At 44.5% G+C, this 22,176-nt stretch overlaps 1 protein-coding gene and 1 long non-coding RNA gene across 6 annotated transcripts in view; one reads left to right on the top strand and one right to left on the bottom strand.

The window, feature by feature from the left end:
• Positions 1-7,818, top strand: part of CLYBL (citramalyl-CoA lyase) — a 180,929-nt gene extending 173,111 nt beyond the window's left edge. For all 4 annotated transcript variants that reach the window (XM_068928197.1, XM_068928179.1, XM_068928187.1 and 1 more), the window contains one exon: positions 6,753-7,818. In XM_068928197.1, the coding sequence (XP_068784298.1) occupies positions 6,753-6,856 (104 nt within the window). In that variant the 3' untranslated portion in view covers positions 6,857-7,818. The remainder of the gene's footprint in view (positions 1-6,752) is intronic.
• The window catches only part of LOC104147417 (uncharacterized), a 67,542-nt gene that overhangs the window by 32,573 nt on the left and 12,793 nt on the right, over positions 1-22,176 (bottom strand). The gene's annotated exons all lie outside the window — the stretch shown is intronic.

Genomic DNA, 22,176 nt, shown 5'->3' with positions numbered 1-22,176 from the left:
TTGGCCTGAGTTACCAGAGCGGTATGGGAGCTCTGCTGGATTCACAAAATCTCCTAATGATGAAAGGGGGTGGAGGAGAGAAGGGAGGCTGCCTCTCTGGTCCCCCTACTCCCATTTCCCCTAGGTCCTAGATGCACGTCCTCTCAGCAGAAAGCCAAGCAGGACGAGGAGGTAACACTACTGCCATACACTCGTTGCAGAGATTTGGTCTGCAAAGGCCATTACTAGCAAAAACTGATAAGAAGACTAACTGAAAAAAAATTCACCTTCATCAGCAGGGCAGTATTTCTAACCCTGTGTCAGCAGAGTGACACCAGAGGACTTCCCCTCACTCTTGAGTTCATTCCCCTTCTGAGCAACAGTCTCCTTCCTATTAAGATGGCCATATTGGTACCAGGTCACCTAACTGATGGTAGAGATGTTTTGGGGGGTAATTCCACAAGCATAGATAATCCCCATCTTAGAGCTATCTTTAATACAAAATTCAGCAGCCAGTGCTTTCTTGTCAGTATTGCAGTTTCACAGAACGATACCTTGGCTTTCTTTTCATTCTTGTCCACTCATCAGAGGGTCCAGAAGAAAACTGATGATCCTAGACACAATTCCTCCCAAGTACTTTGAACTGGCCAGAGTGTGCTCATTATACAGACTCCTTTCTGGCCATGCCAAGGCCTTACCCGCTCACTGGGTCCACTAGTACCTCCAAGTCTGCGACATCTAAATCTCCTGACTACGTTCACAAAGCTCCTCCTGAAACACTGGCTGTCTCTCCTGTCCAGAGCAGCCCATACATCGACACGCACATGTATGAATATGGCGCTATTGGCTATATTCTTTCATGTGATACAAGACAATTGAATTTTTTTTCTACTATAGACCAGAAGTTTAGTGTAGATTTTAAATGTATCATTAAGAAAGGTCTGACCATTGTCACCATGGGAGTTAAAGTTGTGGGCTACACACATTATGAGAGCTGGTAGAACAGACCATCAAATCAAAGGCTTGTTAGCAAAGGCTCATCAGTGGTCAAGGTAACCCAATAACAACAACAGTGGTTTCCAAAACACAATGGGGAGTTCTCACAATCATTGCTCACATCTGGAATTGTGTCTGTAATCACATAGGATATTGCAACTTATAGGACTTATCTGGTACTTTAGAATTCATATACTTGCTACACCTTAGGAAAGCCAATCCTATCCTCAAATTCAGCACTGATGCAGATTATAAATGGTTTGCAGGGGTCTAAGAACTGAGGGTCTGCAGTGACACTCTTAGTGAGTTCATTACTGTCATCCAGATGGGCATAGATAGAGACATAGATAAACACAGAAAGCACAAATGCTGAGGAAAAAGCCACAAGCATTCCCAGGTGAGGGAGTACCTCTAATTCTTCAGTCTTTTTAGCCAAAGGGGACTAACTTGTCTGATCGCTGTCCCACATGTCCCAGAACAATTATTATTTTACTTTAATTAACTCCTGTACTTTAATCCAAGCCACAGCTCAGAGAGAAGCGTGTCACATAACTAGGAGGTGCGCGAAGTGTTCTGCATCCTGGTAGTTTTATCCAACTTGTTTCTCTAATTTATCCAGCAATACATAACGAACTATAAGATTGTGGGAGTAAAATCCCACGTAACATCATATATTATATAAAAGGTTTCAGGAGAGTTGAGGAAGTTGTCTGCTCTCGTCTCCTTTCGTGGTTCCCCTAGGAAAACTGATCCCTAGCAGATACAGAAATCATTGGCTCTGGATCCCATCCATTTACTTTCTAAAAAAATAAAATTCTTCCTGCCATGAGAAAATTATACTCTTTTGATGAAAGGGTAAGGTAGATTTACAAAGCTCTTAACTACTCCCAAAGTTTTCACAGATGAAAAGTTTCTGGATGCTATCTCACACAAACACACACACACACATGCACAGAGAAGGACTTTATATTCCAAGAACCATTGTGTTAAAATGTTCATCTTTTGGCCTTGACATGAACAGACCAATGCTGAAACTCCTTCTGTGACTTCACACATTCCACCTGTTATAGGTAAAGGAAATCTTTAAGGATGACATACCCATATGACCTGTTCAAGAACCGTGTCCAAGATCCAGGACAACACATGGCCAGAGTCGTCTTCTAAGCTGTCAAAGACTAGCCACCAAATATACAGTGAACTTTGCTAGATCTCAGTTGGTTTTGGTAGTGGCTACACTTCTCCACAAACAGATTCATAAAGTATAAGCATAAGCCCTGACAAGCTGATGTGTTAAAAAGTTTGGTTCTGAATCTCCTCAATCTCTCAGGGCCCTGGAAACTTCTTCCATTAGTTATTCCTAATGCTTAACTTGTCTCCTTTTGCATAGGCCTGTTTCCTTGGCTCCTGACCTGGGAAAATGACTCTGTCACCTCTGCATTATCACTCCCTTTGTTGGCAGGCTGGATCTTTGTATTATCTGGGGCTGACCATGCTCAATTCTCTTTTTTTCCAGGTCTATTATTTTTTGTTGTTTCCTTCTGAAAAAATCAGCAGCCTTCTATAATTTTAATTCCTTTCCAGCTGCTTTCTGTATTTGCCAAAAGCCCTCTCTGTTCCCTTCTCAAAGTACATAGGACACTGTGAAATTCAAAGCAGAGCTGCTAAGTGACTCGCCACGGCCTGCACCTCGCATAAATAGCTGTTACGTTTGTTAATGTTACTACTGTTTTAACATAGCATTAAATGTCGTTGTGAATTTATTGCATTCAAGCATGGCATGGTGCCTGGGGCATGCAGCAAGTTGTGTAGTACTGGTCGTTCATCATTCAGCCTGGAGAGGGTGGCCTGATACAAAAGGTAGAGTTAGGAAATGACTGCTCTGCGGGCGCTGTGGGCAGGTCCAATAACCTGGCAGAGAGAAGAAGAGGTGGATGGGCCTGCCTTCTTTTTATTTCTGAGCGCTATCCCAGAGCAAGCCACAAAGGAAATATCTTTGAGTCTTTCCTCGTTTGTCAATTAACTGGGAAAACCTCTAACTAGTCTGCATAATTACCCAAATGGGAAATGTTGCCTGTTCACCTTTCTTCCTTGCGTTTTTCCTGGTATTCCCCGATAGTCTTCCTGACAGAGGCACGCAGCTCTCAGGCTGAGCGAAGTCAAAGGTTGTACAAATACAAACTCCTCTCCTGTGTTGTGCTGTCTTCACAGCTGTTCACTTTAGGCGAGCCAAAGAGCTCTTGCAGCTTCCATACTCTAGAAGCTGGTGAGTGCAAAAGTCACCATACTTCTCATAACGATACACCTTTAGGATGTTCACTGTGTTGCTGCATTAAGGATGGCCTTGGATAAGGAAAGCAGAATGCGTGCTGGATTGCCTAAAATGGATGTAGTGTTTTTGGCCCATAATTCTGTCCCTTCCACAAAAAGGCTGCAGCTCCAGCCTCCAGTACAACAATTGCTGCAGTTGTCCTCGGTCTGCTCACCTCTCGTGTCATCCAGGTTGCTTTTGTCTACACATTATCACCCTACAGCTGTGCTCACCCACCACACCGTCTCAGGCTTTGCCTTCTGGCTGCTCCTTTTCCCGACTCCTCTGTCAGTCTTTATGTTGAGGAGCTGTTACTTTCAAGGGCATGTTTTACACATTGGAGTCACCTGAAGGCAGGAACCTTTCTGAAAAGGCTCCCACTGAATGATTTATACTGGCAGTGTGGAGAGCGAGAACCAAAACAACACAACACAAATAATCCAAACCCCAGCCTAGCAGCACACACTAAAAGTCGTTCCAATTCACGCCACAAGTTTTCTTAAGAACCGACTTGTGATCCAACAGTCTAACTACTGGAAGTCTAAGTACAGGCTGGAAATGTGAGATTATTAAGAAAATTAGCCGAAAAGAAAATTTAGATCTATGACTAAATTAATCAGCAGGTTAACACTATCAAAGTAAATGGTGTTTACGGAAAGTCTTGTTTTCTTTATATTAATGTGAAAGAAAATCAAAAGAATGTTAAAGGCAAATTTCATCTAACAGAATTGGAAAAGAGAGCATGGGGACAAAGCTGTAATTATTGGTATTTCCTATCTGTTGAAACCTGTGGGTGGAAAGAGTGGCAATGAATAGAGTATATTCAATGGCACCAAAATTGGTTTCTTTTTCTGGACTTTAGCTCAACACTGCAAATTAGCAGGCAGAAATTAAGCCTGAGTGAACAGGAAGAGAAGCCAACTTGTTCATGTTACTCTTGACTGTTAGAAAAACACTTTTTTTTTTCCTTCAAGAATTCAAACTAATACCAATCAAAATTACAGATACACATTGACAGGAGAATAAACTGCATACCTAAAGCGATTCAGCGTTCATGAGTATATCTACTGTTACCCTGTTCTCCTTTTCAAGCTTACAACTCGTTATTTTAAAGAACAGAAGACAGACCTGCTGTTTAACTAACTTCTGCTTGGTAAAGAGACGTTCTGGCCCGGATTCATCCGGCTCAACTTAGGCACTGACAAAGGTGCCCAACTTAAGAGCATCCTGTATACAGTCAGTGGAAAGGATAGGACCCTCCAGATCATGACTGAGTCTACCCAGGACAGAATTGCCATTGCTGGTGCCTATCTTTTGCTGTGAACTATTGCCAGCACTGAGAATAACAGTGCTCCTAATTCAGCTATTGCATAAAGCTAGGAAGGATGATTCCAGACCTTAACGTATCTCTATTTATCACTGTTATCCTGCCTGCAAATTTCTCTTTCAAACAATAGCTATTATTTGACTGAATACTTGCAGAGAAATAGCCACAATTAAAAGATGTTTTTCTCGCTATGCAAATATGTATCTTGCACTAACCAGTACTTTCAGACCACTACATAGACCCGAATTTTTCTGGAGAAGGAGTTACAGAAGTCCTGTGTCATAAAATGATTACTTAGCTCCTAACTTAATTTCACAACAATTAATAAAGGGAACAGTTTGAGGTTGTATTTTCTGTAAAGGTTTAAAAGTGTAAGTGAAAATGGCTGAGACGTTGCAAAGATAAAAAAGTATATTATTATTATTACTTATGTAGGGTTGCTTGGTTGTTCTGTAAATGCGAAATTAGATTTGAAGCATTTATCATGGAGTATCTGTCAGTCCCATTTTTCTCCAAACCTGCCTAGGATATCACACTGCAGTATGAAATCCTGCTTAGAACAGAATAATAGTTTTAAAAATTAGGCTTTTAATGGCTTTAATATAGCATATTCCCACATACAACAATATTCTGTTGTATTAATTTACTGTTTAAGGTGGATTTTTGTCTTAGTTGGCATAAAATGTGATTTAGTATTTAATTAATGCTGCTTTAGTCAAGCTAAATATGCCACTGGAGCAGCACCGTTCATAAAAATTTGTGTAAATGGTTTATATTTTCACTTTACTTATTAGATTCCTCCATTTAATTATTATCACTCCATACATGAAAAACAAAAAAAAATTGCTTGTTCTACTCTGCATTTCTCTTCCTATGCATACATGTACACATATGCAGCTATCTTTCCTTACTCTGTTCTTGGTTAGTCTCACTCACTGTCAAACCTAAAATTGGCCTGTGATCCTGTATGGATTACAGCAGGACATGAAAAGGGAGCAGTACTTCACAGAGACATCCCACACAATGCTGCAGCAGGGCCTTCATTTCTAAATTCTTCAGGGGAAGGAGGTCCACCTCTCTTTTTTCAAGAACGTGTCAAAGTACAGTCAGAATTTCAGATAAGATTTTTTTGTCGTTTGATTACTGAACTTTGGGATATCTTGTTGCACAGCACTTTATCTTCAAAATTCTATTTCATCAACACAAATGTAGATTAAAGCATCCAAAGCAACAAGTCAGGTGTGGCTCTACTTAATACATGATGTTTCTTGTGTTTAACTGCAATCTACAGTTAACTATTTTACACCTGTCACCATGATACCAACACAAAATCCTTGGAAATAGAAAGTGACTTCTAAAATCTGCCTTGACTCTGCGATCATCATTCCTGTGACATGTTGGCCAGTTCTGGAGTAATTCTGGGAAATTCCCTGTATGTACAAATGTTCAGGTGGGCTTTAAATTGTTAGCAGGGTAGAGTTGGGAAATATTAGTGCAACAGCCATTTGCTTTTTCCGTTTTCATCCCACCACCTTACTCTATTCACAAGCCCAGTTTATCTTTAGCACACGAGACTGAAGGGAGAGGCAAAGCAGCACAACCTTCCAAAACACACCCAAATGAGGAAAAGAAAACTTCCCTCCACCTGCCCAGAAAAGCCCATTTCTGTTTCCTGATGAAGATAACGATTTGTCCTGTCGGTTAACTGGCTGTAACCATCGACAGACGGTTTTGTGCCACCCCTGTGGCACCCACACACAGAGCCCCGGCTGAACGCTCACCCTGAGGCTCCGTGCCACCTGCCTGGCCTGGCACCCACGGCCTGGCTGCTGCGTTGCCCCGTTGGGTGGTCAGCTAGAGAGGCTAAAGCAGGCAGGCTACCTACAGGGCTTTTGGCTTCCCCCCCCCCATCTCTTTTTGCCTCTTCTTTCAAGTGCTCAACTTCAACCGCATTTTTTTTAAATGTATTGTATTTGCCTCATGTTGGTGAGTTTGTCTTGTTCTGAAACTTGTTCAAGATTCCTGTGGGATCTACCATTTCCTGCTTTGCGGATGTGTTTAAAAAAAAAAAAAGAAAAAGAAAAAAAGCAAATGACAATTTCCAAAGGTCCTTTCAGGAAGTTTATATTCTCTCTTTTCCAGGGAGCCTTTACTTTCCATGGGAGTATGATAGACATGCCATTACTGAAGCAGGCACAGAACATTGTTACGCTTGCCACAGCCATCAAGAAAAAATGATCTGGTAAATGAAGCTCTCACCATGTGGTCACAGTAGCTGTTTTAAAAGATGACTATACTTGGGGGAAAAAAATTAAATACGTGAGGCTTAAGCCAAAATTCATTTACATTTTGCAGATCTGTCATAATTACTTGCCGGAATTGCTAATTACTAAAAACTATTCGAGATTGAAAGCACTGCTTACTCCTGTACGGCCCATGTACTCGTAGCCTGCAATGAAGTCACCTCACTGACTGTGTGACATCATGATAACTACTACAAATGCAGGATTATGACTTCACTAAAGTCATAAATAAATGCAAAATGCAAGCTGTGAGCTCTGTTAAAATAACAACTGAAAATCGGGTCAAATCGCTTCTATTTTTATCTATGCTTCTTGCTGCGCTTGTGTAGAAGCCCCACCAGAAAGGGCAAAGTCTTGAATAATTATCCACCGGTTGAAATAATTGCGAAGAAAATCATTATCCGGTGCGGACTTCTCTTCCCCTCTCCCCCGTAAATGTGCAACAGCCATTAAAAATATTGCTCCAACAATGCAAGACTCTTGACTTTTTCTTAAGCGGTTGCTATTCAGACCATTTCCTCCTGGAAACGTGGAGCCCAGGAAGGGTTGGACGGCAATAAACTTGTAGTTTTCGGAGGCACAATGCAGCAGAACTTGTGCATATGGTCTGGAGTCAGATTTACATCACATTAGGGATACGGCTACAGGTCATGTGGGCCGTGTGGTTAACGGGCTTAGTAAAGCTGTTTTGAAGAGGTTAACCCAGCTTGTAGTAAGGGTAAATAAACATAACAACCAGGCATTGTCCTCTATTCAGCATGTACTCTTATATGGAGGGCTAAAGGGTATTGAAGCTGCAGAGGATCAACTTGTGGTTGCCAGAGGACTCCAATGAAGTTTGAAACACCAACAATCAGAGATTTTGTTTCTGTTCCTCATTAAATCATGAGCTTTTGTGCTCAGACTATGAACGACTGTTCTTTAAGAAATTAACAGAATGGGAAGTTTTAAACTATGCACCAACCTTTTCATGACCTACACAGCAGCAATGCTGCTGCACTTAGACAAACACCGCGGGGAAGGCTGTTCTGTTTATTTAAATTTGTAAATAGAAAACAGTTGTTTTTTAGTTTCATTTTTCACCGCCTCCATGGCCATTTTACGTATGGAGTCACAGTGGCTTATTCCTCCCATCTGCTCGCTTATTATGTTTCCCCTCCATCTCCGAGCAGCATTTTTTAAACATTTTTGTTATTTTTGTTTTAATTGGGGGGGGGGGGGAACTACACAGTGAACTACACGGCGCTGCTCGTGTGGCAGCAGCGGGCACAGCGAGCCCGGGCGCGCCCAGGGTCCCGCCTGGCCGCTGCCCCCTCAGGAAATGGCGGCGTGGCCCGGGCGGGCACCTCGCGGGCACACCTCGGCTTGGGTCGGGTCGGGCCGGGCCGGGCCGGGCGGCGTGGGGGAGGTCGGGGTGGCGGCTGAAGGCGCCGCCGGGGACAGGCCGGGCAGCCACAGCGAGCGCTGCCTGCCCCGCACTCCTGGAGGAGCGGGACGAGATGGGGGCCGGGGAGGGCGGAGGGGACAGGGAGAGAGCCGCGAGCTCGGTGCCGGCCTGAGCCGGGGGCGGTTGGCCGGGCGCAGGCAGCGCCGGCGGGGCAAGGCGGCGCCTGGCGGGCGCGAGCAGCGGGGCCGGGCGGGGGCCTGCCGGCCGCGGCGCGAGCGACCGGTAAAACCGTTACGTGCTGCCGCCAGTCCCCGCGCGCGGCCGGGCCGCCGCCCCGCGCCTTCACCGCACCTCCGCGCCGGGTTGGGCGGCCGGGCGGGTGCGGAGGCGGCGCTGGGCGAGCGGCGGGGCCGCCCGACGGCGCTAAGTGATCTGTTACCGCGCGAGGACCTCGAGGCTAATCTGATTAATTAAAGACTACCTGTTTATATTGCGCCTCGCAACTCCCCTCCCGGCCGCCGCACACACGCACGCACGCACACCCTCCCCCCCCCCCCGGTCGTTTCAGGGCACCCTCGGTTATTAATTCTGGGATGAGTAAATTATGGGTAACGCTATTACAACATTATCAGAACTAATGAGAAACAATTACTTAGAAGATGAGCTGGGACAAGCCGGAGCGGGGCACATTTGTAGTTATCCCCGCAGATTACGTTAATAAATCACCAGGTGCAAGGCAACACGGAGGCAAGGCCTGGCGCAGGGGAAGGAAAATGAGATACAGGGTGGGTTGGTTTTTTTTTTTTCCTCTTCCTTTTGCATAATTTTTTCATTAATCTCAATAGGACCCGTGTGGCGTAGATTGTTTTATCCCCTTAATACCGCGCCGAGGGGGAAGAGGGGATTTCAAAAAATAATAGTAATAAAAATGTCTTCATTGTTTTACTGAAGTCTTAATGCCGCCGGTGACAAACCGGCTGCGCGGCCGCGGAGGGGCCGGTGGGCGCGCACCCTGCGCCCGCCTTCCCCCCCCCCCCCCCCCGCCGGCGACTCCTGCGGGATGAAGCCGCCTCGCTCGCGCTGTTTGCGCACAAGCGCTGGCTTCCGCGGCGGACCGCCTCAGGAACTTCATTTCGTGACCTGTCTACGGAGAAATAAAATACGCTTTTTTTTTTTTTTCGCATCGACGCCCGACTTCGGATATGTTCAGATTACCTCTTAAATTTCACTGATTCCTTCCCCCCCCCCCCCCGCCCCGCTTCCCCAGCGGAAAACCCTGCTTCCCATTTAACGATCTTAACGATTTTCGCTTCATAAGAAATGAAATCCGCTTTGCTTTGTTTTTAGTTTAGTTTAGGAAGCTTTACGTGTTTTCCGGCTTTATTCTTTTTCTCTCTTTTTTTTTTTTCTGTCTCTCTCTCTCTCTTTCCCGCCTGGTGCTAGGCAAGCAATTGATGAAACAAAACAGATTATAAGATTAGCAGCAGGATTTTGTGCATATTAATGATAGGGAAGGGCACCGAATGGGCTTGTAATTGCAGATCTTGCGCCTGGGATTGGGAACTGTAGCCCTGCCACAGCAAAGACCCCCCTGTGAGGTTTTCACATTGGAACTTAGGGGAAAAGTGAAAAAGTAATTACCAGAGCACAACATTGAAATGTTAAAGCACTTATTCTTTCTTTCAGCGTTCTGTTTTAAAGGGGGAAAACGGGCAAAATGGAAAATAAATTACTTTCAAATAAGTAGGTTAGCACCTGAATGCTGGTGCGCATTTTCCTTTTTTTTTTTTTTTTTTTTTTTTAATTCTAGCAATTATTTAGCAGGGCATTTGCTTCTGAACCTACCATCCAAGCACCAGAAACGGTGGAAGGGAGGGCAAGGAGACCCCGGGAACAGAGGGACAGTCCGCGTATGAGGTTTGAAGCAAACATCGCCAGGAAAGCTGTTTAAAGCTGCAGTTTGAAATTTAGAGGGTTTTTTTTTCCCCTTTTGGTTTTGTTTTGAAATCGGGGCTTGAAAGGAAAAGATTGTTTTGGTTTCCTCTTCAACGCAAGCATCAAACGGTGTTTTAGCAAGGGATGCATTTCACAACCGCAAGTCCCTTCCAGGAACGGCATGTTCTCTGTAATATCGAGGAGTAACCTGACACTGAATTTTAACTCTGATTAAGGGTCCCTTCGTGTTTCTTGGACTGGCTCAGTGTTCCTTATGCGAGACCGCTATTCGTCACATTTGAATTTTGCGGCTAAAACACAGCGCTTCTTTGCTGACGTTTCTAATCATTTCTCCTCTGATTAATGGCAAAAGATGGCTTTAGTTTAACAGCACGTACTCGCGCGTATTGTTTTAATTCCGCTTTCAACGGAAAATAAATGTATCTGGTGGAAATTAGGCTTTGAAAACTTTTTTTACGAGCCAATAAAACGGAGTATCTGCTCCTCAGGCAGTAATTTCTTATGCGGAATTGGAGCAAAAAAAAAAAACGGGGAAAAAAAACAAAATAAAAGAAAAATCTTTGCATTTCGTCCATCCTGTTGCCCCCTCTCTTCTGCCACCTTCACCTGCCTCAGATTTGAGAGCGCGGCAGAACTCCCAGCCAATATTATTTTTAACTACTATTTTAAAGATGATGCGTGCGGCGGCGGCGGGGGAATAAAAGCCCGCGAGGGCGGTTATTTTATTTATTTATTTACTTACTTATTTTCGCCGGCAGCGAGCACAGCGGTCCGGGGCCGTTGCCTGCGCAGAGCACTGTGCTGGGGGCAGCCGTGTGGGCGGCCGCCCGGGGGCGCCCCTGGACGCCCACCCTAGGGACTTAACTGGGGAAAGAGGAAGGGGGGGTGGCCCGTTTTGGGGCGCTGCCTTCCCTCTCAGCACGCCCCCGGCGATGTGGGGTTGCTTTTGAGCTGCCTCGCTAGCGGGAGGGGCGGGGAAGGGGGCGAGAAACGCACTGCCCCCGACAGACCGCGGGGACCGGGACCGGTGTCGGTGGGTGCCCACCATGCCGCGGTGGCGGCTGAAAGACGGGCCCGTACCCCCGCGGAGGCCGGGACACCGCCGCGCCTTTGTGCGCCGTTGCTAGGCGCCCCGGCCGCTGAGGGGACGGCGAAGGGGCACGTTATTCGGAGCCGTTACACTGCCGCAGTAACGGCTCTCGCCGCCCCTCCCCCCCGCGCTGGGACGAGGGCACCTGTGGAGAGGCCACCTGTGAGCGCACGACGCGCGCGCACCTCCTCTGGGGCCGCCAAGGGCTGCGGAGCTGCCCCGCGCCTACGCCGTGGCGTTAGCGTCCCCCGTCTCTGTCACGGTCCCCCACTGCGCTCCTCGGGCCGTGGGGAGCAGGGGACGAGGGTTCCCCCCGCTGTGCCTGTCCCGGCAGGGAGGGAGATGCAGAGCAGAAACGCCCCGTGCGCGTACCTAGGGCGAGCAGAGGAGAGATCAGACGGCCTCGCCGTGTTTGCGGGGTTGTCGCTCTCCGAACCCAATCCAAAAAGGGAACTTCAAAATCTTTGATAGTAGTGCCAAGGTGCTGCTCATAATTATGTCCCTAGATAGTGGGAAAGCCTGATTCTTCAAGCTGTTGCAGGTGCCTGTGACCTGCTGCAGTCGTTTGAAGCTCATCATCCTGGTGAGAATAAGGAGAGCTAAAAACCTGTGCTACCTCTTTGGGCCTCTGTTATTTAAAGTGGGGCTCCATGTAGCTTCGGGGCTTGTGCTGGTGACTTGACTCCAATTTCTGCTAACAGTGCTGATATTTTTAAGGCTGTGATATCAAATACACGCGTCAATTAGGAAGTTTCCAAAGTGAAGCTTGCTGAAGGTAAAAAAACACTTGTCCCCATGGCACGCGGGAATGCATGAACGCGCCTCGAGTACGCGAGAGACGAGTTCATGCTGCTGGCGCAGCCTTGTTGTCTGGGCTCCTGACATGTGACTCCTCTCTCGGTTGGCTTTTGCAGTGGTCCCTAAAATGGAGCAATGTTTGCGCAGGTCTGGTACACTGTAGCGTGTCACTATAAATGCTTCATGCTAACTCTGCGTATGCAGTCCTGCTTAAAGGTGCAGCTCAAATGCAGTTGATAGTGCCTGTTTAACTGCTAATCTGACCGTCACTGACAATCCAGATGCCTGTTTTACCACAAAGAGACCTGTGGTTGCATAACGTTGAATTAAATATTTGGAGGTGAGGGGGGAACCGGGGGCAGAGGATGTACAAGGGCTGCACAGTTGTGTCATTGGCATTGCTATATGAGAGCAGAGGTGGGAGAACAAATCACTTCAGGTGTCTTTACTGTCAGCCCTTGTGCAAAGGGTTTGGGCTGTCTTTTAGAGCTTAAAAAGGTCCCACAACTCTGTGATACCACGCTAGAGTGCTGGGGAGGGAAGCGCTCTCTAACTTCTCTGATGTCTATGAGATAGCACAGAAAGAGCTCGCCTTAACCAAGGCTTTCCATCCTTGCTTGCCTCACAGGAATGCCGTTCCTCTACTTCAGTACCCGTGCTACTACTGTAGTACTAGCAAAAGCCTACACATTTGTGTGAAAGTGTTCAGTCATGATACTCCACTCAGAGTCTGCTTAAAATATATAGCAGATAGAGGCACATCGGTTTCTTTGTTTACAATCCATTTTGAAAAAAACATTTCACCCTAGGAGGAAAAAAAAAAGACAGTCCCGTAATAATAGCAAAATCTCTATTTGTGTAGTGGTAAGATTTTGCAAGAAATTAGAAAATCCAGAGGTGAAATGGATTAACTAACTTCATCATAAAGATTAATTGGTGTCTAAGTTTTTGTTGATTGTTGAGGATATGCCAAATTCACTGAAAGAAGGCACACAGTAAGTTCAGCAGTAAATGTAAATATGTCTATACATTGTAGCTATATAAGCAATTAGAGCTTCTGTCTTACCTTAGTGTTTTAACTAATGTATTAATCAAAGTGGATATGCGAGAGAAATGTGTAAAGTGCAAGTCTGCAGACAAAGGCTAGGGAAATGAGTTAGTGCATGTACGTCTGTGTGTCTTTGTGCCTAATTTTTCACGAAACATGCATCTTGTGGAGTATAGGCAGAAGCCAGGAAAATTTGAAGGATGTCTCCTTTCACTTGGGGGGTGGGAGATGTAAAGATTGTTGCTCAGCTCCTGGCCTTGTTTCACTCTTAACTGACATGGATCTGTGTCAAGTTTACCAAAAAAAATGCTGCTTTAACACTGCTTTTGAGGGGTGGAGGGAAAGGATAATAAACTTTTTTTTTTTAATTGCCTTCCTGGCTATAAATTAGCACACATTGGGCTAAATTTTTTCCTTGAACAAAAGCACAATTGACAGCAAAGCTTAGGGAAAGTAGGGAGGGAGCTCTGAGCCCCAAGGCTCTCCTGTGTATTGAACCTGAGCAGGGGGAGGTCTTGTCTGTGCCCAGAAGTTGAAGGGCACTGAGAACCACAACAAAACAATGAGGATTTTTATGTTTCACTGGCTGTTTTTGCAGCTGCATCTTCTCCCCTCCTCCTCCCCTATTCTTTCATGTGAGAACCAAGTATGAAAATAGTAACTATGTTTTCTCTCCTTCTACAGTAAAGGCACATAAAATTAGTCCAGAAATCACCAGACATCTGGGGCTAATAATTTGTGATGGGCAAACGCACAAATTGTTTTGTTCTTGTACACCATCTTTCACCTTTATTATCAGAGGTCTGAAGAAAGGGCTGAACCCCAGGGCCTGCATTTCTGGCTCAACATGGTGGTTTTTGAGTCCCCCAGATTCCCACTGGCATGTGAGAAGGAATTTTCCACTCTTCCAACAAGTTGCCTCGTGCATGCATGCATGCCTTCCATTCAGACCCTAGAATACCTGCTAAACCATCCCTTCCCATGGCAAACATTCATGGAGTGGGAGTTTTCTTGGGAGCTGTCTGTGCAAGCCCTTACCCAGAGTATGGGCAGACACAGGGAAAATTCAAAGGATGTCCCATTTCACATGGAGGGGAAGTAGGCGCAGTATAACCGATATAACCAACCTGTGCTTGTTCCTGGCCTTGTTCCATTCTTATTGAATTGTTGTCAAGCTTACCAAAAAACTGCTAGTTGCTACTAACCCAGAGTTGTGCAGCCAGAGGGAGGTAGGTAGGTGCAGACTCCCAAGTTGGAAAGCAAATGTGACAAAGAGGTGACACAAGGGGTGTGGAAGCACTGGGGGAGAATAGCTGAGAAATGGCTGAGGGATGGGGATAGAGGGGACAGAGGCATGCCTGTCCTCTCATACTCAGCGGCAGTTTTCTGTTGTTTTCCATGTCCATAGGCAGAAGGATAGGCAGAAATCAGTATACTTTGCAGCAAAGGAAAGAGCGAACATCCTAACCGTTTGTAAAATTAAAAGCTGTCTGACTGAAAGACTAGGTGCACAGCAAGATGGGTCACTAAGGGAAAGGGGGGGGGTTCTTCAGAACAGGATAGATAACCACTGCTACAGAGCCTTGGTGAGGGAGTTGGACTAGGTGATCGCTGAGATCTCTTCTAGACTTACATTTTTATGATCTTATAAAATGTACAGAGAGGCAACAAACAAAAAAGGGGGAAAGGAGGAATGTAAAAGCTTAGAAAATGAACAAAGGAAGAAAAGTAAACTTTCTTTCCTACCCCGTGCTTTCTCAAGCTGTGCTCAGCAACTTAGTCTCCTGCTTGAACATCTTACAGCAATGGACTGTTTTCCCCCTTGAAAAATGCATTCCATATTTTTTCTCTGTGAGGCAGGCCTACGACAGTGCTATTTAAAGAGGTGAAGAGCCTTTGTATTTTCACATGAGCTCTTCCTGACTCTTTCAGTGTTCTTACATCACTGCACCTTTGCCTCAGGGAGCAGATTGTGGTGGGCTGAAAAACTCAGGCCATGGTTTTCTAAACAGGCAAGTATCCTGCCTCATCCACAACTGAAACACCTAGGCAGGTGGTCTGCCTCCTGCATTACTTTTCTTCACCATTTCTTAGGACCTACGTGTCAAAGAGCGTCTTCCCTGAATGAGTCCAACCTCCCTCCAAGAATGTCAGTCAGAAACAAAAATTGCAGTAGATCTTGGAGCTGTAAGCAGGCTGTTGTCTCTCTCAAGTTACGGTTTCTGACAGGTAGAGAATTCACCTATTTCGTATACCATGATGCAGGAAGGAATCCAGAGTGCCAATTCCTTTATGTTCAAAGTACATCCCTCTTATTGCAGTTAAGGTTCTGAAAATGTTTAGATCCTTTAAAATTTTTTTAGTTTCTGTCTTATTTAAAAATAAATTTACCCTAGATGGACTATCATTTACATGAAGAAAATAATTCTTTTCTCATTATAGCACAGAATGGTATATTTACCAAAAACATTAAAACTCCAGCATTGTATTCAGAGTCCTGATAGCCAAGGCTGTAAGTTATTTTTTGGTATTATTTTAGGTGATCTTTAAGTTAGAGCGTTACTCTCTCTGCTGTTGCTATTACAATTGCATAAAACCTCTTGTTTGTGGAGCTGCAAAATGCTTTAAAGGCATCAATTGAAATGAAAAGGCATTGACCAAATTGAAATTTATTTTGTCCCAAACGGTGTCCTGAATGTCCAGGTGGTAAGAAACATTTTTCACCACGTACAAACTGTGAACTGTATTTGAAATTAAGTTTCCTTATTAAAATCTGCATTGCTGAACCTCCCACTGGCAGCCGCTGTTTTTCTGAAAAGTGACATCTTCCCTGGCACTGATGGGATAGGAGTTCTAGTGCAGATATAACTAAACAAGTTCCTATTGCTGTTCAAATATCAGGACTTTATAGCAACATACACCTAAAAAGTAAAATGAATGCAGCGTGTGTGAGGAATACAGTAGGCAGCCTTCTTGGGTTTAGTCAGGATAGATGTTTCTGTATTGACACAGAAGGGTGGAAACCGTTTTACAAACCTCTATTAAAACAGCATATTGCTGATGTCACAAATTATGTCATTTTTCAGCAAGCTGTTAGGTAGCAGCAGGATACTTGGAAGTCCCAATCTGAGTTCACAGCTTGAGGCCTCATCATCCATTGAAGTCAAAGAAATACTCCAGTCCCTTGGTCCTCTGTTTACAAACAATATATCAAGAATCAGGATTCCCACAAATGAACTTTTGGGCTCTGACCTAAAGGAAATAGCTATATATATATATGTGTGTATATGTATGTGTATATTATGTATATGTACGTGTACGTATATGAATAGGGGTGTGGGTGTGCATCACACAAAAGTACAATTGAAATCTGCAGTTTGCCATGAATTTCTTTTTAAACAAACTTTTTTTCATTCTTCCTTGGCATTTAGAACTGGTTCTTCACGATCAGTTCTGTGGTCGTTTCACACACAGAACCCCCATCAAAGGTAGAAATATCTGTATAAAAAGGAGTAGAAAGTACTCCGTTTCCTCTTCTAAAATAGTGTTTATACATATAGTGCTTATATACTATAAAAGAGTTCTGATTTAAAAACATATACATAGGAAGTGATTTATCTATAATGGAACTGAGTAGATTATGAAAAATAACAGAAATGTCTAAACACATACTAATTAGTTGAGCAGAACAGCTTCTTGGAGGCTCTTCTCATCTCCTTGATAAACAATATTTACATATATATGTGTATTTCCCCCCACTACAGTGGAATACGCCATCATGACCTTCTGACAATGCATGTATACCCAGGAGACAGCCCATCTACGTTATAAGACATAAAATACACGTTATGTGACCAGAAGTTGTGAAACAACCCAAGAGAGGAATTAAATTCAAAGCTAAAGGTGACAAGCTCATCATTGTATGCGTTTACCCCCCTGTGTATTGGTGTGAGTTAAAGGCGGAGTGTCAAGCTACAGCTCTGAGTTTCCTGACTTTTGCCAGTGTATTAACATCTCTACATCAACAAAACGAGCGTACTGGCAGGGAGATGGATGAGACAGCCAAACAAGTCTTTTTTTATCCCTGGGCTCTCTCATTAAATTGATTCCAATATTTTGCTACTTATTTATGGACGTAGTCGGCTGTAACTTCCTCTACCGGGAATGATATGACAGGGTTGGATTAGCTTCTCCTCTCTACCATACCCCTGATTTAATTGCTGCTGCAGCTATCCCCCACTATCTGCACAATAAATGCTGTTGCTTACAGAAACATGATTACAGGATTAGAATTATTGGGCCCTCGCCCAGACTAACATGGTGACATAGCATAGCACTGGCACCTTTGAAAACTGCACTGACCTCAGGCATCTGTACATCAAAGGCCGCAGCCACAATCTGAGCTTCATTAGCTTTCAAGGCTGAAGTTACAGGAGCACTACTTCCTCAGCCACTAATGGGAAACACTCGACTCCATTTGCTGGTGAGGTGTTAAAAGTTCCTCTTAACATCAGTTACTGAGCTACAGCTTCACTGGTATCCTAGTAAAATAAAAATGACTTGTGGAGTGGGAGCTGAGTTCAAATTGAAAAGCTGAGTTGGACGTTTACTCAAGCAAAGGACATTCGATAGCGCAAGGACGTTTTGCGATTGAGGTCTACAAGGGGAGGCTCACCTTCCCCCCAGGAAGAGCACCCCAAATCCCAGGCTATGAGCCATAGGGACATTCCCACCGCTTCTGAACGCTGAGGGAAGGATTTCGTCTGGCTGTACAGTATCTGAAGGACACTCTGGTTTTTATTTTTAGGATGTGATGCAGAGGCTTATGCAGACAGGGAGGCTGGGCAGATCTGTGGCTCAGAGCATGTGCATCATAGTGTTTGCAACGATGGTGAGAAATCTGTCCCTCTAGAACCCCTGGTTAATCTGCACCTACAAGGAGGAGACTTGTGAGGTAACGTTTAATCCCACAGAGGGGAAAGCTAGTCAGAGAGAGAACAGTGATGTGGCAAAGCACTAGGTAGGATCTGATTGAATTTCTGGTTCTAGCATATGCTTCCTGTGTGGAAACGTCTCTTAAACTCTGTGTACCTCCGTTCCGCTTTATACAACTGGTACAATAATATATCCTCTCTCATGTCAATTCAGATGATAAATTCTGGGACCCAGACCACCTCTTACGATGTTTGCACAGTCCTAGCGTAGTCAGTTGGGGCTTGTAGTCATTACCCTAATTGAATAGTAATATATGAAGAATGAGCATATATTATCAACTAGCACAGGGAAGCCAGCTGGTAGCTAGATGGTGTAGCCCCAAAGATTTCATGCCTGTCTGTGCAGAAGAGGGGAGAAATAATTATTCCATAAAAGTATTTGAAATTGGTAAGACATAGTCCATCATGGTGAGATTAGAGAACCAAGAACCAGTTTTATGTGAGAACTAAATGCCTGAAATGGTATTAAAACTCTTAACGAGACCAAAGAAAAGATAGGAAAGTAGAACAGAGTCAGAGGGTTTACACTGAAGGGCTTGCTTTTCTTTTTTTAGTCGAAGTAGCTTTCTCTGGTGCATTGTCTATGGGGTTGTCTTTTCTCTTCTTTCTTTTCTCTTTTCTCTTTTCTTTTCTTTTCTTTTCTTTTCTTTTCTTTTCTTTTCTTTTCTTTTCTTTTCTTTTCTCTTCTCTTCTCTTCTTTTCTCTTCTTTTCTCTTCTTTTCTCTTCTTTTCTTTTTTCTTTTCTTTTCTTTTCTTTTCCTTAACTCACAGTGAATGAAGCACTTGCCTGTGAGCCTCCAGTCTGGGTCAGCTGGATAAGGTGGACTGGTCAGGTGCTGCCAGGGATAAGGCTAAGGAATTACACCAGTCTCTGGAGCTAAACTGCTCCTTCTCTTCGGGAGGTAGGAAACTGCCCAGGCCTGAGGGGTTCCTTGCAGCTTGAAAATTTAGTATGCTCAAGTGTTATCAGGGTCACATGCCAGTGCCAAAGTTTTTTCCAGCTTGCATGTTTGATAAAGCTCAGATGCGTGCTTCAGCTGGGAAGTTTAATGTGATCTCCTGGGTTTGCTGTGCCTTAAGGAGGTTGTTCGTGTCTTCAGAGCTCATTTCAGTTTCAGAAGCTTTAGTTTAGGTTAGGAACTAAGGCAAGACTAGAAACCAGAATAGGAAGAATTCAGATGAATTTCAGCAAAGCACCTTTTCACCACAGACAGAGATTTACAAAAAAGCATTAATTTCCCAGGAAGTTGTCACTGGATTTCCTTTTAAATTAAATAACAAGCATTCAAAGAAATGGGATATTCCTTCTTATGTGTACATTTTTCATGAATTCCTGCTACTTTCTAGGCTTTCCTTTTGCCACGCTCACAAGACTATGACCCCCACCTCATGCATTGCAACAATACTCTGACCAGTGATGGTGATGGTTTGTACATATTCCAGGAGCCTCCGCTGTTATTGCAGAAGTCTGACCCCTTCAATCTGCAAACTCTGGAAACACGTGAGGTTCGTTAGACGTGCCCACTCCTTCGGGCCAGGGCTATGTGTGGGGTAGGGTAGGGTAAGCGGACACAGGAAAGAATGACAGTGGTATTGTGGTCAATGTCAGAGTGCTGTTCTTCAGTGCTGACATACTCTTTAAAGCTGACATACACCAGTCTTTGGTGTGCTGCTCCTATTGCAGCTAATGATTATTGTCTTATGGATTTCAAGATGCTCAAGGCTTTCTGAGACCACATCCTGAGGATCCAATCCAATGCCCAGAGAAGGGGCAGGACAGGAATTTTATATTGAGGCGAGTCCAGGAAACATGAAGTTTAAAAGAATCAGAAATGCAAATTTCTAAGATCATCTCTAAATAAGAAAAACAAATAGGGAGGAAAAAAGGCTCCTCTCTTTTTCTGCCTTGCCAGCGTGCTTTGAATGAGAACGGGGAGGTGATCTCAGGAACACTCGTTCCAGCCTCCTGTTCATAAGTAGCAGGAAGGCCTGTCAAACCTGTCAAACTCCTTGAGCTCCTGGGGTTTACAGACTTCTTTCAGCTACCCCAAGCAAAACCACAATCCCATAAAGAAGCTTTTTCAGTAAAACCTTCTGCCATTTGCCTGAAGCCAACAAATCACTCATTTAAAAAAAAAAAAAAGAATCCATTTCTAGCTTGGAGATGTCCCTTCCCCCCACGCTCTCTCCTGGTAAAGCCCTGAGCAATGGCCTAGCAGAGGCAGTTTTCTGCAGGAATCCACCACCACAGTGCATGTCAGAGGCCAAAAGCTGCAGTCCTCACAGAGGCCAAAGCCTCATTGACACAAGGAGAGTTTGGCTTGAGTAAGGACTGCAGAAATGACCACCTGGTTTCAGTCTGAGCTCAGAATCGGTGTAGGATGGCTTGCATTCAGTCCTGTCCCTTGCTCCTTTGCAGACTCTTCCGAGGCGCTTGGCTCCGTCTAGTTGCCCTGGTGTGAGTACTAAGCTGTTTGCTGGTCATGGCGGGTTCAGTGAAGTCTAGTAGAGTGGGACCAACTCACATCACCCCAAAGTTAGCTGTTGTAAGTTTTGCTTAGAATAGTAGCAAAGAGGATGATGCAGTTGTGGGTCCTGAACTTTTAAGCTTGGGACTCAGAGAACCACTGGGTCCCTTTCTAAAGGACTCCTTCCACTTGACAGCGCTGCACTCAAGGAAAGGATTTCAGAGAGAGACTTAGAAGAGCCATCCAGGCTGTTCAGTCCGCCCTTCGTTCCCTTCATTGCCTCATCCTCTCGCTGTAAGCTGCTGTGAAAACAAAAGGTCCCAATTCATTGCCCAGCCCTTGCCCTCATGCTAAACCCATTGGCTGCCAGTCTCCAAACACCTCTGTCCCACCACAGCCAGCGTGCGACTGATCCAAGACCCCAGTCGGCCATAGCACGAACCACTGCAGTTTCTGAGACCACTCCAGGTTATAGCGTCTAATACAACAATAGAAAAAATGTAGCCCCCAAAAGAGGAGGGCAGAGGCGAAGCAGCAGCCACCTTGGAAAGCATTATTGGATTTATGCAAATGGAGTTGCAGCGGTGCATTAGGCCCTGAGTTATAAGCTTGACCATTGGTTTGTCAGCTATTTTTCAACTTCATTTTGGGCTTGTCCCAGCTGGCATATGACTGGCGATTATCCGACTAGCTATATGTCAAATCATATTGTTTGATTTATAGGTGGTAGATCTGGTGACAAGTCACTATAATTTTTTCATGTGATTTCGGAGAGGAACAGAATCGTGCTCAAAGTCCATCATGATAGAACCATAGCAACACCATAATAAATAAAACAGTGATTACCCGATGTGAGGAAAAAGTGGCGACTTCAAGCTGCAATTTATTCACAATATGGGAGACGTGCTTTGGCAAGAGTTAAGCACTCATCAATGCAAGTATCATAAGGGCAGAAGTATAACAGAAGCAAAAGTCTGCTAACAACACAGTAAACAGTAATCTTGTGATGACTTAAACAAAACTTGAAACATACCCTGAAATATAGATTTTGGAAGCTGGCACTTGGCCTGTACTGTGAGCTGAAATCCTGTTGCATTATACATCTATTTTAACACAGTATGCAAAAACGTTATCAAGTAGAAACACCCAAACAGTATTTAAGGTCTCGTTTTCCAAGATGCATTCATGTGAGATAAAGAGTTTTTCTCTACGTCCTTAGGAGCAGCAGAAGACAATGCAGCAGAGCCCATGGTACACATACTGTGTGAAAAGGGAGCAGTATGTGGATTACATTAGGCTTGTTCTTCTCTATAGCGCAAGATACAAAAACAAAGCTAAAGGGAGAGAACAACATGCTTCCTTAGGATCTAGCGCTACTGACTCTATAAGCAGGCCCCCTAACAGAGGCAAACAGAAATATTGTGACAGAAAACACGAGTTACTCTCCAGTACATTGCTGAAGTTGCCATGCATTGGGACCTCTCCCTGGGGAAAAGCACAGAATAAACACAGCTCAGGGTAA

Source organism: Struthio camelus, chromosome 1 (genome assembly GCF_040807025.1).
Source record: "Struthio camelus isolate bStrCam1 chromosome 1, bStrCam1.hap1, whole genome shotgun sequence".
Lineage (NCBI taxonomy): Eukaryota > Metazoa > Chordata > Aves > Struthioniformes > Struthionidae > Struthio > Struthio camelus.
The sequence above is the reverse complement of the archived record's forward strand: the minus strand, read 5'-3'. Positions and strand labels throughout refer to the sequence as shown.